At 33.5% G+C, this 14734-nt stretch overlaps 1 protein-coding gene across 1 annotated transcript in view; it reads right to left on the bottom strand.

The window, feature by feature from the left end:
* Positions 1-14734, bottom strand: part of CNTN5 (contactin 5) — a 1335093-nt gene that overhangs the window by 780675 nt on the left and 539684 nt on the right. The window contains exon 3 of the mRNA XM_024347391.2: positions 12284-12408. Within this exon, the coding sequence (XP_024203159.1) occupies positions 12284-12338 (55 nt within the window). The 5' untranslated portion in view covers positions 12339-12408. The remainder of the gene's footprint in view (positions 1-12283; positions 12409-14734) is intronic.

Below are 14734 nucleotides of genomic sequence, written 5' to 3'. Positions count from 1 at the left end.
ATGACTGCATAGAGGCAGTTCCCCAGATGCTCATGCTAAGCAATAAAACAATCCTTACCATAAACAAGCATATTTTACAGTAGTATTATTGTGGTACAAATTTATTTCTGCTTAACAAATGATAATATAAATATTCATTCACAAGTTCTCATGGACACTTGATACAATGTGAATTATTGGAGCATTACTTTATAATAATAAAGAAAATCAATGTAATTATTAATCTTCTATCAGGAAGGGTGTATTATTGTTGAAAATTATCTTGCCAGAAAGGGTTAGTCCAGTTTAAAGAAGAGATAATGTCCACGTCATCTTCTAGATTCCAAAACACTTTTGATGTGCATTGCATACTCCTTAGCCAATACTCAAGGGGAAAAATATTTTTCAATAAACATTTGCTAATGTAAAAAGTAATATTTAGCTGACCTAATAAGTTAATTTTTTCTTTAATCTCCAATACACTGAGACACAAATTTGCTCTTATTTATCTAGGATGCTGAACCTGGCTTTTTAGTTGATAGTTTAATTTTATATCACCCCAGGAATTTGTGACAATTATAGAAACCTTTTAACATTTTCTTTTCTTTTAAAATAAAAATAACAAAGCTCACTAAGTTCAGGTAATCCAGTTCCCACCGCCCACTGACAAGGAGAAATGAAATTGTCTTCTGATTAATTACACGTCTAATACCGCCAGGGCACAGCTGATAAAAGTCAACTTGGGTTTCCACACAGAGGTAGTCTCCATTATCATCATAACTTCCCCAGGGACAGATACAATGTGCAAATACATAATTTTAATTTGATCATGGAGGAGCCATAATCCATTTCTCTTTCTCAACTGTAGCAGGGAAGTCAGAATTTATATTAGCAGGCACCTGTTTTCTGTAACACTTCTGTTTTCATTTTCCTTTGTAAGTTCTTAGGCAGCACTAACTGGCAGTGACAAAGTTCTGTGCAATTTACCACATGGCCACCAAGAAGGACTGTATTTGTGTAAGCTTATCAATGACAGACACTCTCTGTTCAACAGTATATCATCATCTTGGCAGAAGGAACAAACTGTCACCTTTCCAATAAAATGGATTTAACTCAATGGAGGAGAATGGGGTCAAAGTAGAGAAAAAAAATGCCTTTTGTTGTTGTTTTTAAAGCAATACAGCTGACATTAGAAGCATCTGAAAGTGATTCAGAAGAAAGAAACTATATGTATTAATGTAGGTCTAGGAAGGAGGTCACTGTGGCTCCAGGAATTAGATTTCCTCTCTTGTCTCACCTTCATGTTGTCTGGTATGTTGAAAAGCACTGGTACAGGAGACAGTCCTCCCATTATTCTCCTACTAGGTACCATCTATAGACAGACAGAATCTTTCTGAGCCTCATCCCTATTGAGAAGAAAAAAATACTTTACTTACCCAAGTGCAAAGATACAGACTACATAAACCTCAAATTATTTTTGATTCTAAGATTTATAAATTTAGTCAAGGAAAAGATATAAATATACCTAGTTTTAATAAACCTAATTAAATATTATTCTTATTTAGTCTACAACTTTTGCTAGAAATATATACGTAAAGTTAGGATGTTGACAAAAATATATGCTGGTACTGAGGAGTACAAAATGAATGCTTTTTCAAAAACCTCCAACCAAATGATAGAATGTTAATGAATTAATAATCATGGCTTTCCAGCCTATTCTAAGAATAAATACTAATAATATTTGTATATGACATATCTCCCATGCATTATTTCCCCTGATCTCAGTGTCCTATTAGGCTGTTCTATTAAAATCTCTATTACACCAGTCAGGAAATAGTCAGACTCATATTAATGACTTCATATACATAACCCTTTTCTGCAAATCCTCTTTAATGAGCTGGCCACTGCTATTCTCTGTGTCTTTCCATCTCATTTCTTACCTATATTTTTTAGTTTAACTAAACACACAACCAAAAAAATGACGACAGTAGTAAAAAAGAATGTGACATTAAGTAAAATTTACAGGAAGACAAAACACGCTGGGAAAAGAGATGAAAGTGATCCTGCTAACCCTTGTGCATGTGTGTTAGTTCGTTCTTACGTGTCTATAAAGAAATATCTGAAGCTAGATAATTCGTAAAGAAGAGAGGCTTAACTGGCTCACAGTTCTGCTGGCTGTAGAAAAAGCAGGCACCAACACTCTTGGCTTCTGGTGAGGGCTTTAGGAAGCTTGTAACAATGGCAGAAAGCAAGAGGAGCTGGTGTATCACAGGGTGAGAGCAGGAGCAAGCAATAGTGAGGGGGAAGGTGCCACACTCTTTTAAACAACCAGATCTCACGTTATTCAGAGTGAGAACTCACCCATTACCAAGAGGAGGGCACCAAGCTATTCAGGAAGGATCTACTCCCATGATCCAAAGACCTCCCACTAGACCTCACCTCCAAAATGGGGGATTACATTTCAACACGAGATTTGCAGAAGACAAACATCCAAACTCTTTCAGCATGCTAGCAAGCCAAAACAATTTCAGATAATTATCTGCCTTCATAAAGCTACTCTTATTGAAAGCAATGATATCACTATTATTATTAATTGTTTATACCACTCTGTATGACCTAAACGGATGTCATGCATGGTTTTGTGTTCCACCTATAGGTATGAAGGGAAAACTTCCCTTCTGCCCTCTGAAGGTTGGCTGAAATGTACTGACAATGGAAAGATTAACAGAAGAAAAGGCATACAAATTTACTAACATGCATGGGGGGAAATCATGGGAGAATGATTACCTAACAACCCAATCAGGTTCACAATCGTATATACTCTTCTTCATTGGAAAGAAAGAGATAGGAGAATGTAGGCAATTTTAAGGAGTAGTAAATCATTTTTCAGGAGAACTGAAGGGGCCCAAAGAGCAGACAATGGTTTGTAAATGATTCTCTTTGAATACCAAGTGGTAACGGGGAACAGAAAATAGCAAGGGACAAGGTTCCTCTGAGCTCTGGGGCAGATGGCAACAAATTGTGAGAAGGTGAGGGGTGAAACTTCACTGCAAACAAAGGTTGTCTTATTATGTATATAAAGTCTCTCAAGTAATCTCTTGACTGTACCCTCAGAAGAATACATGAAAAGTCTATCTGGGCATGGTGACAACTTTTAGTCTTTTTCTCTTCTCTGCTAGTTAATATTGCCTGATCATTTGATGAGATTTCTGAGGAGGAGGCTTTAAGACAATTGCATTTCTTTTGGAAGAAATTTCCTCAGTCAGATAAGGGCACTTCCACAGAAAGTGCCCTTGGGAGGAGAGAAACAAGGGAAAGGTGGAAAGTCCTTGGTTATGAGGCGGCTTCTAGGGGCTTCCAACTTCCTTTAAGACAAGTTGAAAGTGCTCAGCATGACAAAGCATCATATTTTGGGTTATTGTTCTTTAAGCCCAAACACATGAATAAAGAACAATTTATATTTCACAAAAAGGAAGCTATTTGTACTAAATATTATTGTGATATACTTATTGAAATGTTAAATACTTCTAAAGAAATTAGACTAATTACTGGCCATAGTCTAAAAAGAATATGCTAGTTAAAAAAACCCATTGGCTGGAGAAATACTGCATAATAGAGTAAAGGAACATAAAATTTTAGTTTCTGTTGTTGAGTTTGTTTAAACATGGAGACAGAATTTACAAAGAGCCGAAAACCATCAGGAAAGCTGCTTATAAATTGAAAGTAGATAAATCCTGGACCGTATTGTCTTCTTCCAATTGCTATCTCTGCACACATTTGGGGGATGTATGTGTTCTAAAAAAAGAATTCTCAAATAGAACAATGACAGATTTTGACACAATAGAAATTAAAATGTTGATTTTTTTTCACATATATATTAAAAATAGGCTACAGTAATTAGGATTACCTCAAATGATTTCACATATTCTTTGATAATAGCTTAGATTTTCTTGAAGTTAATTAATTTCATATTAAGAAAACTAAATTAATTTACAGAGTTTTAAAGTTCTTTTTTGTTTTTGTTTTTGTTTTTTTATGTTCAGCTAATGAGTTTAGGACATAGCTCTTTCACTGCTACTGTATTTGAAAATGAGGATACAGAGAAATATTTAGTCTACTTTACTTTTGCTATAAACAGAATTGTTGGCCAGGTGTGGTGGCTCATGCCTGTAATCCCAGCACTTTAGGAGGCCTGGGCAGGAGGATCGCTTGAGGCCAGGAATTCAAAACCAGCCAACATAGTGAGACCCTATCTCTACAAAATAAAAAATAAAAATAAAAAAATTACCCTGATGTGGTGACACATGCCTGTAGTCCTAGCTACTTGGGAGGGTGAAGTGAGAAGATCACTTGATCTCAGGGATTCAATGTTTCAGTGAGCCATGATGATACCACTGCACTCTAGCTTGGGTGACAAAGCAAGACCCTGTCTAAATAAATAAGTAAATTTAAAAAAAAACAGAATTGCTTCTATTTGCATGTGAAACAGTCACAGACATATATAAATATGTGTTAGAGTAAAAAATGAGCACACGTTTTTCTTATTGCTGTACGTGCTCTCTGTATAATGTGCTTTTGCAGCTACTCTCTTGAAGAGATTGAATCTACTTTTCCACCTCTTGAATCTGATCTTGGCTCATGGGATTTGCTTTGTCCAATGAAATATTAGCAAATATAACAGAGGCATGAAAAGTGCTTGTAAACTGGGGATTTTCCTGTTTCTTCCTGTACCTAAAAAGCATACAACTACATGAAAGAGCCTAAGCTAGCCTTCTGGATGATCAGAGACATGACCAAGTCATTCCCATTGCCTTTGCTAACAAGGCATCAATCACAAGCAATGTGAGTAAGGCCAAATAACACCATCAAGTGCGTCATGGGTACTGCAGAGATAAACTGAGGCTGCCCAGACCAGAAGAACCACCGAGCTCTAACCCTCGGAATTGTAAGAAAGAATACATGCTATTTTATTTTAAGTGAATAAATTGTGGGCTGATTTGTTATGCTGCAAAAGCTAACTAAGGCAATATGCATTCTTCATGTACATTGGGCATAAAGTGAATTGAATTTCCATAAACAGTTTCTCCAGCCTTAAAACACATATCTACAAATGGAAAGACACACACTCCTCCTCAAATTTTTGTCTTTTCCAAGCTATCTACCATTCTTTCTCCTTTTCCTAGGTTTACATTGTCAGAAAACAGATTTGACAATAATTGTCTAATTTTCCTCTTCTACTAACCAATTCACAACTCACTGCCATAACACTGGGTTTTCTACTACTTCATTAAATGTAACTATTACTGTCATTAAAAGAAAAGAGTTTAGTACCAGTCGCATTTAAACTTCCTAATGCATTGCCACTGCTGACCACTCTCTTTCTGGAGATGTTTTGCTTTCCTTCCTTCCCACCGTTTCCCAAAATTTATAATTTGCCTTTCATTCTTTTCAGCCTGTACTTCCTCTTTCCCCTTAAAAAAGTACATGCTACTCAGACATGCTTCCTTGTCTTATAACTCATTATTACATCCATAGTTCTTGAGTGATTATTTCCTTTCCCATATCTTAAAATGTCATCCATGCAAGAATGAATCACAGATTTACTTTTAGCTCGGTCATCTTCCCTAAATTTTAGATATTTTTCACCTAAGGGTATTATAGACATCTAAAGCTCAACATGTACATTGTTGAGCTCAGTATTTCCCAGCTTTAAATCTGCACTTCCCATTTTATTAAGAATCCAAGTAAATGGCAAGATCATCTACACCTATAAGCAAGGTAAGAAACCATTTCCTCTACCAATAAATATTTAATCAATTACTAAGTCCTATATATTTTAATGCCAGTATCTTTTTAAATATTTCACTCCTGTTGATAATCTTCACTGTAGTCTTATTTTCAGGCCCTCATCATATTTTATTCAAGTATTCAGAATGCTATGCTTAGTCTAATTCTCATGTATTCATAACCAGTTTTTCCTATTAACATCTTATGGTAGTATGAAACATGTACCACAGTTAATACACTAATATTTATATTTTATTTGTAATGAATGTAGAGGAGAAAAGATAACTTATTTTTTTCTGCGCACTTAATAGTTCTTAACTAAGACTTCCTGTAATGAAAGACAGATCAACAGGAGTAAAAAAGTTTATTAACATGTATATTCCCTGTGTGTGACTGATAACTCAGAGAAATATGTAAATGTCTAGAGTAGATCTCAAAGAAAATAAAATTAAACTTTAGGTTTCAACATCATTGCTTTTTAATAGAAAGGAAAAAAAAGTGCAAGGAAGGCTCAGTTAAGATAAGATGGCCAGAAAAGCAGCTTAAACAAAGGTAAGATTTGATATGCAGATTTTAGTCAATGCCTGCTTTATTGATTATGAGTCTCTAGTAATTTAGTTGTCCTTCTCTTCGTGGTGCAGAGAGAGAGAGACACTCCTACAAACAGGTATTTCTTATGCAAACACGCATTTTTCTTACAAAAGGGTAACTTCTCAGAGCCAGTCCTGTGTCTGCAGTTTTTCAAAATAACCAACTCAAAATAACTAGTATGCCAAGGAGGCATACTTTGGAGTGGCATATTCTGATCTCCAGCAGTTATGTTTTGGGGATGAAATGTCCTGAGCATTATCACTAACACACATACTTGACTGAGATTTCCTTAGTATTTATGTAATGCTCTTTTTCTCTTATGAGATCCTATCCAGTATACCTCATTACATTTAGTTATCATGTCTCCTTAGTCTCCTCTTTCTGTGCAAAAGTTTCCCTAATTTTCCTAAGTTTTGATGACTTCGAAAGTTTTGAGGAGTACTAGTCAAGGCTTCTTTTCTTTTAATAAATACCCCTTAGAAAATATCTCTTCATATTTCTCTAATGATTAGACCGGGGTTATAGGTTTGGGGGAGGAAAACCACAAAGCTGAGCTGTCATTCTCATCATACCAAGGGTAATATCATCAACATGACTTATCTCTGCTAATATTGATCATGATTATTACCTGGCTGAGGAAATGTTTGCCAGTTTTCTCCACCATAAAATCACTTCTCTTTTGGCCCCCATTTCCCATTCTGTACTCTTTGGAAACAAGTCAGTATGCACAGCGAATACTTAAGAAAAGAGATATTTATTTCACACCTCCTTGAGGATGAAGTATCTACATAAATTATTTGAAATTAATCTACATAAAGATTGATCAATTTTCCTGATTCATTATTTATTTAATCTTTTATCTATATCAATATGGACTTATGAATATTCATTTATTTGGACTATAACCCAATATTTATGTATTTATTTATTTATTTATTTATTTATTTACTTATTTGCTGAAATTGTCCCAGTTTTGGTTACTGGGAACTATCCCAGTTGGCTCCTACATCTCTTTGACACACCAGACTCTCATATTCTTTCTGGTTTTGTTTTGGTTTTGGTTTGTTTGTTTTAGCACTCGCTTACTTTCTGGCACTACAGGATACTCTAGAATGATTTATATATTTCTTGGCCCAGTCCTAGAATTAGGCTTCTCTCTAAACAGCCCTGGTTGCTTTGAGTAGAAAATGGTATAAATGGTATTAGAAACCGAAATCTTGATACTTTGTGTGTTGGTCGCTACTCAGACACATAGATTCTAATCCTTCTCAGCTGTAAGAGAAATGAAATAGGTATTAGTATATCTACAGAAGTATACACACACCCACCCAAACACACACACACGTGTGTGTCTCGAATTCTAATCCATTATCACATGGATCATTCTAAACTTCTTCTCTTGCTTATTGTAATCTCCCACACCAACAGTGAGAAACCTGGCCTCCACCATCTGCCTTCCATGGACTTGGTTGTTCCAGTATACATGTTTATGGATTTTAGGAGTGCTGACATGGGAAAAAATATTATTAACTAGAGTGCAGTGCTTAAGTACAGTATTTTTTGCCTTTAGTTTTGCAGACTCATTTCTGAAGTTATTTAAGTCTGTTTATCCCCTAACTTCCCTAAGTGAAGTTGCTTCCTATTAATAATACAGGCTGGGCGCGGTGGTTCACGCCTGTTATCCCAGCAGTTTGGGAGGCCGAGGCAGGCGGATCACCTGAGGTTGGGAGTTTGAGACCAGCCTAGCCAACATGGTGAAACCCCACCTCTACTAAAAATAGAAAAATTAGCTGGGCATGGTGGCACACATCTGTAATCCCAGCTACTCGGGAGGCTGAGGCAGGAGAATTTCTTGAACCCGGAGGCAGAGATGGCAGTGAGCTGAGATAGCTTCACTGCACTCCAGCCTGGGAGACAGGGTGAAACTCCATCTCAAAATAATAATAATAATAATACAGTTAGATTCTTTGTCATATTCTGCTTTTTGTCCTCAGATCCTCTGACCTACTACTATATATTTTTTAAATATGCAAACATTATGGTTTACTCCATGCTGGAAAGTTCTAGTTGATTTTGATAAACGTGTAATGTCTTGCATCCACGATTATAGTATCATACAAAGTAGTTTCAATGCCCTAAAAAATGTCCTTTGCTTCATTTACCCATTCAACCCTCTCCCTTATCCTGGCAATCACTGATCTGTTTATAGTCTCCACAGTTATTCTCTTTCCAGTTGTTATATAAAGAAAATCATATAGCATGTAGTCTGTTCAAACTATCTTTTTTCAATTAGCCATTTGTATATAGAATCCATTAATATGTTTGTGTAGTTTGGTATTGGTAATTCATTCTTTTTTATCGCTGAATAGTATTCCATTGTATAGAATTCCATAGTTTAATCACTTATTGAAGGACATTTGTTCTTTCCAGTTTGGGGTCATTATTACTAAATCTCTGGTAAACGCTTATATGGTAGTTTTTGTGTGGATATAAGTTTTCAAATCAGTTAGGTAAATGCCTAGAAGACTTACTGTTTGATCATATGACAAAATTGTGTTTAGCTTTGTAAGAAACTGCAAAACTGCCTTCCAAAATGGCTATACCATGTTGAATTCTCACTGTCAATGAGAGTTCCCATCAATCTGTATCTTCACCAGAATTGGTATTGTTTTTATTAATTTTTATTTACTTGGATTTTAGCCATTTTGATATCTGTAGCAATATATCATTGTTGTTTTAATTGTGGATTCATTTTTAATATAAGGTTGCCTGTCCTTCTGAAAGATGCCAAGCTTTTATGACTACCTGTAGTGAGTTTTCAAACATAGAGTTATGTAAGAGTTCTTTTCCGTTTCTTAGACACACCCAAGATAATCCGTAGATTTTCAAAAACTGAATAAATAAAGGAAATATGGAATACAATCAGGGTATTCTTCAGTTAGTCTTTTTGGTTCAAACAGCACCAACAACGTAAAATGTGCTCGTGACCCACAGCTCAGTGGCCCTTATTTTCGTAACAGTAATTAACTCAGTGTGCCAAATAGGCCCTATAATGTGACATTCATATACTACTAAAAGCAATAACCAGTGAAAATGAAATAATAAAATACTAAATATTTAAAATAGTGAGGGCAATATAGAGTGTAAGCATTAACCAAGGAACAAAAGCAGAATAGGGGCTCTACCTCCGAAATAGTATGATAAAATGAGGATGAAGGCAAATGAAAGATTTCGAACATAATCGTTCTTGATAAATGATCCTTTCAAGTATCCTAATCAATTTTATTTTAAACAGATATCTACAGCAAAAAAGAAATTCATCTGTTTAAAAAAGCAACTGAACATTTGCTGCACATCAACTGCAGATATGATGATTGAAGATCAAATCCCATGTAACAATTATACATGACCTTTGTTTTCAACTTTTCTATCTGCTTTGCGTATAACATTTGAAATACCACTTATACCCAAACTCTTCCTAATTATTTCTGTCTTCCAATGTTTCCTTTACTTCACGAAATGAATAGTAACTTGATTCCAGTATTAGCTGGAAATCTAGGGATCATGGACCCCACATCAGGCTGAGTATTTTTGTGTTTGTTTCCACAACCACTGTATAATAGCTCTTTTGCAGGGACTGTTTATTTCAGGAAACAATATTGGACAAATACAAGAGAATGAAACTTTACAGTATTATTATAGAACACCACCTTCTTTCTTTCTAGCATTGTCAGATTAATAAATAAAAGCACTGGACATCTGTTAAATTTAATTTCTAGATAAAATGAAATAAAATATTGCATGGAACATACCAGAGCTAAAAACAAAACAACAACAAAAAACATACACACAAAACTTTCTTTTGAAATCCAAATCTAACTGGGTGTCCTTTATTTCATCTTGCAACCCTACCTCCATCTCCTTCAGTTGGCTTATAAGTTCAAGAGGAAAATGACATTGAGAAGATAAAAGAGAAACAACTGAGATCAGCAGGGAAGACAGTAATGCTGCACAAAAAACAGAAGCCCAACACTGAATAAAATATCTGAAGACTCTTGATTTCTTTTTTAAATAACCATAATATTGATGAATCACAGTTTTCACTTAACTCTTAATGCCTTTGAGATACCTTACCTTTTCATGTCATAGATGTCTCTACCAACATTTTATAGAGGTATCCTTTTTCCTTGCATGTCTCTTATTAAACCTGTTTTTTCTGTAAGCAACGTGTTGAACGTATAATAGTACTAATATATAAATAATTATTTGGTTTTTTGTTTTTTCAGTTATTTAATTACTAGTATTGCAATAAAAAGGCTTTTATATATCTTGTAAAAGCATTTAGATAAGTGCAGGTATGCTGCAGATATTACATTCAACACATAACAACTTATATAACTGAAATACCAAATTTATTTCTGTATATAAAGAAATTCTTTTAGATTTCAAATAATGTTTTGGAGCATAATCTGATTATAAGTTGAGGATTGCCTTTTCAGTTATAAAGAAGACTCATATATCATACATAATTGAAGTTATACTTTTGGTACATTACGAATAGTAATAATAGTATAAAGGCTAAAGAATAACCGTTGTAAAATTATAATTTAAAAAATATAGCTTAAATGATTCTAAAAAGAGTTTATATTTACTTGTATTTGGGTTTGTTCTTCTATCAGTCCTTTTTTCTTTAGACAATCTGCAGTTTTCTTCATGTTACACAATATAGGAAAGACTTAATTGACAGGAGAATGTTTAGTTCTTTGAAATAAAGAAATTTAGTATAATCAATTAGATATTTTTGTTGCATAGTAATATAACCATATAGAAGTTGAGGCAATATTAGTGATCATATGTAAATAATATGCATGTTCTATATCTTTATGTAGTTTGTATTCTATATTATATATGATCATAAATACATATCTTGAACATGTATTATCCTCATATATATGTGTAAATGGAACATGTATGTATTTATATCAATATTTGCATAGAGTACTGAATGATCATATATATCAAAATGAATATTTTACTGCTTTAAAAATATATTTAGTATAATTAACACATTAAAAATGTGTTTAAAATGAAAGCAATCTTTTAATCAAAAATTATCAGCTGTTACATTTTATTTCAGACTCTCTTACCATACATACTACCTAAATTTAGCCCACAATATAGGTACTGATTTAAATATAATCAAGCTGTAAATGTTACATGCATAGCGCTTAAATTATGACCACAATTTAATTTCTAATCATTCTTCAATTAAAGCAAATAAGCTCTGACATATTAACTTTTAGCATTATGATATTACTACCAATACTATAAACTTTTCTTCGGAATAAAGTATCTCATTTTAGAGTCAAGATATAGAAAAATAAGTTTAATTACAACAAAGTCAGAGAAGGTGAGACAATCTGAAAAAATACATTGTGTTAGAGATGCCTTTAGATACTGTTATATATAATAAAGCTAACCTGATTCTGTTTTATATGGTGAAATTTAGCATTGTGATGAGACACTTTTATAATTAGCTGCTATAAAATACATATTTATTTATATACATATACATTATATGCATAAATATATGCACATATGTATGTATATATGTGTGGGAGATATATATATATATATATATTTCCAAGGCTTCTGAAAGCTAGATGGTTTAGATTGTAAATGAATGTCAATGAGGTAAATACTCATTTTATTAACATTTATAGTGTACCTTATTATATTAAATTGTATATGGCATTTTGCAATGTTAACAGCGGCTTAAGGGTTGCTGCCTTTCTCTTGTTGGAAAGTATAAATACTGATATAAATTTAAATTAATACCTGAGGATATTTTGTAAGGGAGACCTTGATATATTTTGGTTATTTTGATACTTAGAAAATCAAATAATTAATTAATCAGGACTTTTACCTGAAAGACACATGGTGACTGACAGAAACAGCATTAGTTTCCAAGAGGAAGCCATCCTCAGTCACTAGAATCTTCTGTGTCTGAATGTGTTTAACAGCTCTGGTGTTTCTTCATTAAAGAGTGCCCTGTTTGAGATAGATAACAATTTTCTTAAACAGAGGAAATAAACAAACAGAAAAGCAAACAAATACAAACCAATGCAAAAATCTCCTAATAACATGATAAATAACCATTAGTGCAAAGGTCAGATTAATATGCACTAGACAGCAATAATACAGTTTCTGTTAGAATTCATGTAATACACAACACAAGTACTTAGGAAATGTGATCAACTCTCCTTTTCACATTTATCTACATTGAATACTCCCATACAGATAGTAAAAACATCAGGTTCTAATGGGGATAATTTTTCCTCACAGGGAATGTGTAATAGCTATATTTATTACCTTAGACAAATTATTGGACTAGAAAAATAGGGTAGAGAAACCAGTTACATTAAAATATACTGCTTTGGTCTAGAGCATAACTAATGATCGGTTGGCCAAGTGATTTTACACATTGTGCCTGTAGCTCATCAAAACCACCACAGGGAATTTTTCTCATTTAATTATTAATGTCAACTTCCTTTGTTTATAACTCCTATGATTATCTGTACAGTGTTATAGTTCTCTCCTTTGGTGAATTATTTCTTTCAGTATCTTTTGCTGGCTGGAACGTAAGGGAAAAAGGATTTTCATGAATATTTAATGTTTTTGTCTAATGCCATTTTTATAACAATAACCAATATAGCACATTAATATATTTGGTTCCTTTTTTTCCCTGAATGATACAATAAACATGAAAAGAATAGAAAATTCTGACACTAAACTTTCTGCAAGAACTTGACAAATATATATTGGAAGTCTGTGTAATCCACAAGTACCTCCAGAATTTTCACGTGTCAGCTATGTTCTTCTTGGCGCAAAGCCGTTCAGTTGAGAAATAATTGTAAAGTACGTCAATGATTTTTGAATAATGACTACCTTCTTGGTATCTGGTCCCTCCTCATGAAATTAGAAGTCTAGGTTATCTCTATATTTTAGGAAACATCTGAAAAATATAGACACATATATTTTCCCCTAGCTAGATCATAATGTAATATAGTTATGTCAAAGAAAGGAATTTATTGTTAGTACCTCTACCTGAATGAAGTTACTTACATTTTATTTATAATTTTAAATATAAGTCTTGGTAGTCTATTTTAACTTTATATTTGGGGATCGTTAATGGAGAAGAAAATTAAGACAATAATGGTTAATTTATTTATAACAAGCATAAACAAAAGAATTTTTTCATCATTTTCTGTATTTTATGAGTAAATATCAGATATACATATAATTCAAAGTACTAAATAACAACCTCATAGCTAATTGTGACAATTTAAAGCATCTTGGTTATTTATACACTGCTTTTTACCAGAAAGGAAAATAATAAAATCCACATATCACACATAATAACTGGAGAGATTAAAGTTGCCAGAAGTATGATTATGACTCATGAGAACTGCACAGTTGAGTTAGCAAAGTTTCAATTCATGATTAAATTGACCTTTTTTGAAATTGTGAATTCTGAGAAGGTAATATAGCTTTGGCTTAATTCATTTTTATGAGCTTGTGCTCAGTCCCATACTCCCCAAACTGGTACTTCTCGCTCTATTTACAATGTCCTAAGGTCCTCTGTTGTTCTAAATATTCTTCATAAACAAATACAAATGTTATTACAACCCTTAAGGGCTGTTTCTGGGACTGTCAAAGGGAAAACCCACAGACATTCATGTGCACACACATACACGGGTTGAGAGCCATCAAAAGGAGCATTGACTCATGAAGATAGCAGGAGAAACTGGACACGGTAGCAAAGGATCTTCAGTAAAATTTCAAGGAGTTATTGGTCTTAGATAAAGAACTTATTTTTGAGTGGAACAGTGTGGAAAGACTGACAAGGAACACATGGATAAATAAGTCAGTGTCAAACAGTGATACCTACTCTGAAGAAATCAACAGAGTAAAGGGATAACCTGTGACCGGAGGATAGAAGGTGAGATTTTAGTAGGAATGCATGTGAAGCACTTTTCATAAGATGCCATGTAGGGCGTTATGAAATAATCTTTAAGTATAAACTCCAGGCACATTTTTCCTACTCTCAAATATAAATGGTACACTGAATTTGATTTCTAAAATAACTTATTTTATGTTAAAATCTCTTGTAAAAGAAGAAGTGTGTGTGTGTGTGTGTGTGTGTGTTTGTGTGTGTATTCATTTTCAAGCACCAGTGCTTGGTCCTTAGGGCATAAACAAAATAATATTTCTTAAATACACACAACATAATATTTCTTAAAAAGTCATTCTTTTTAAGATACATAATTACATTATATTTTATTTTTGCTCTCCTCCCTTATTCTCTCTCTCTTTT

Source organism: Pan troglodytes, chromosome 9, assembly GCF_028858775.2.
Source record: "Pan troglodytes isolate AG18354 chromosome 9, NHGRI_mPanTro3-v2.0_pri, whole genome shotgun sequence".
NCBI lineage: Eukaryota > Metazoa > Chordata > Mammalia > Primates > Hominidae > Pan > Pan troglodytes.
This window is presented reverse-complemented; position numbering and strand designations above follow the sequence as displayed.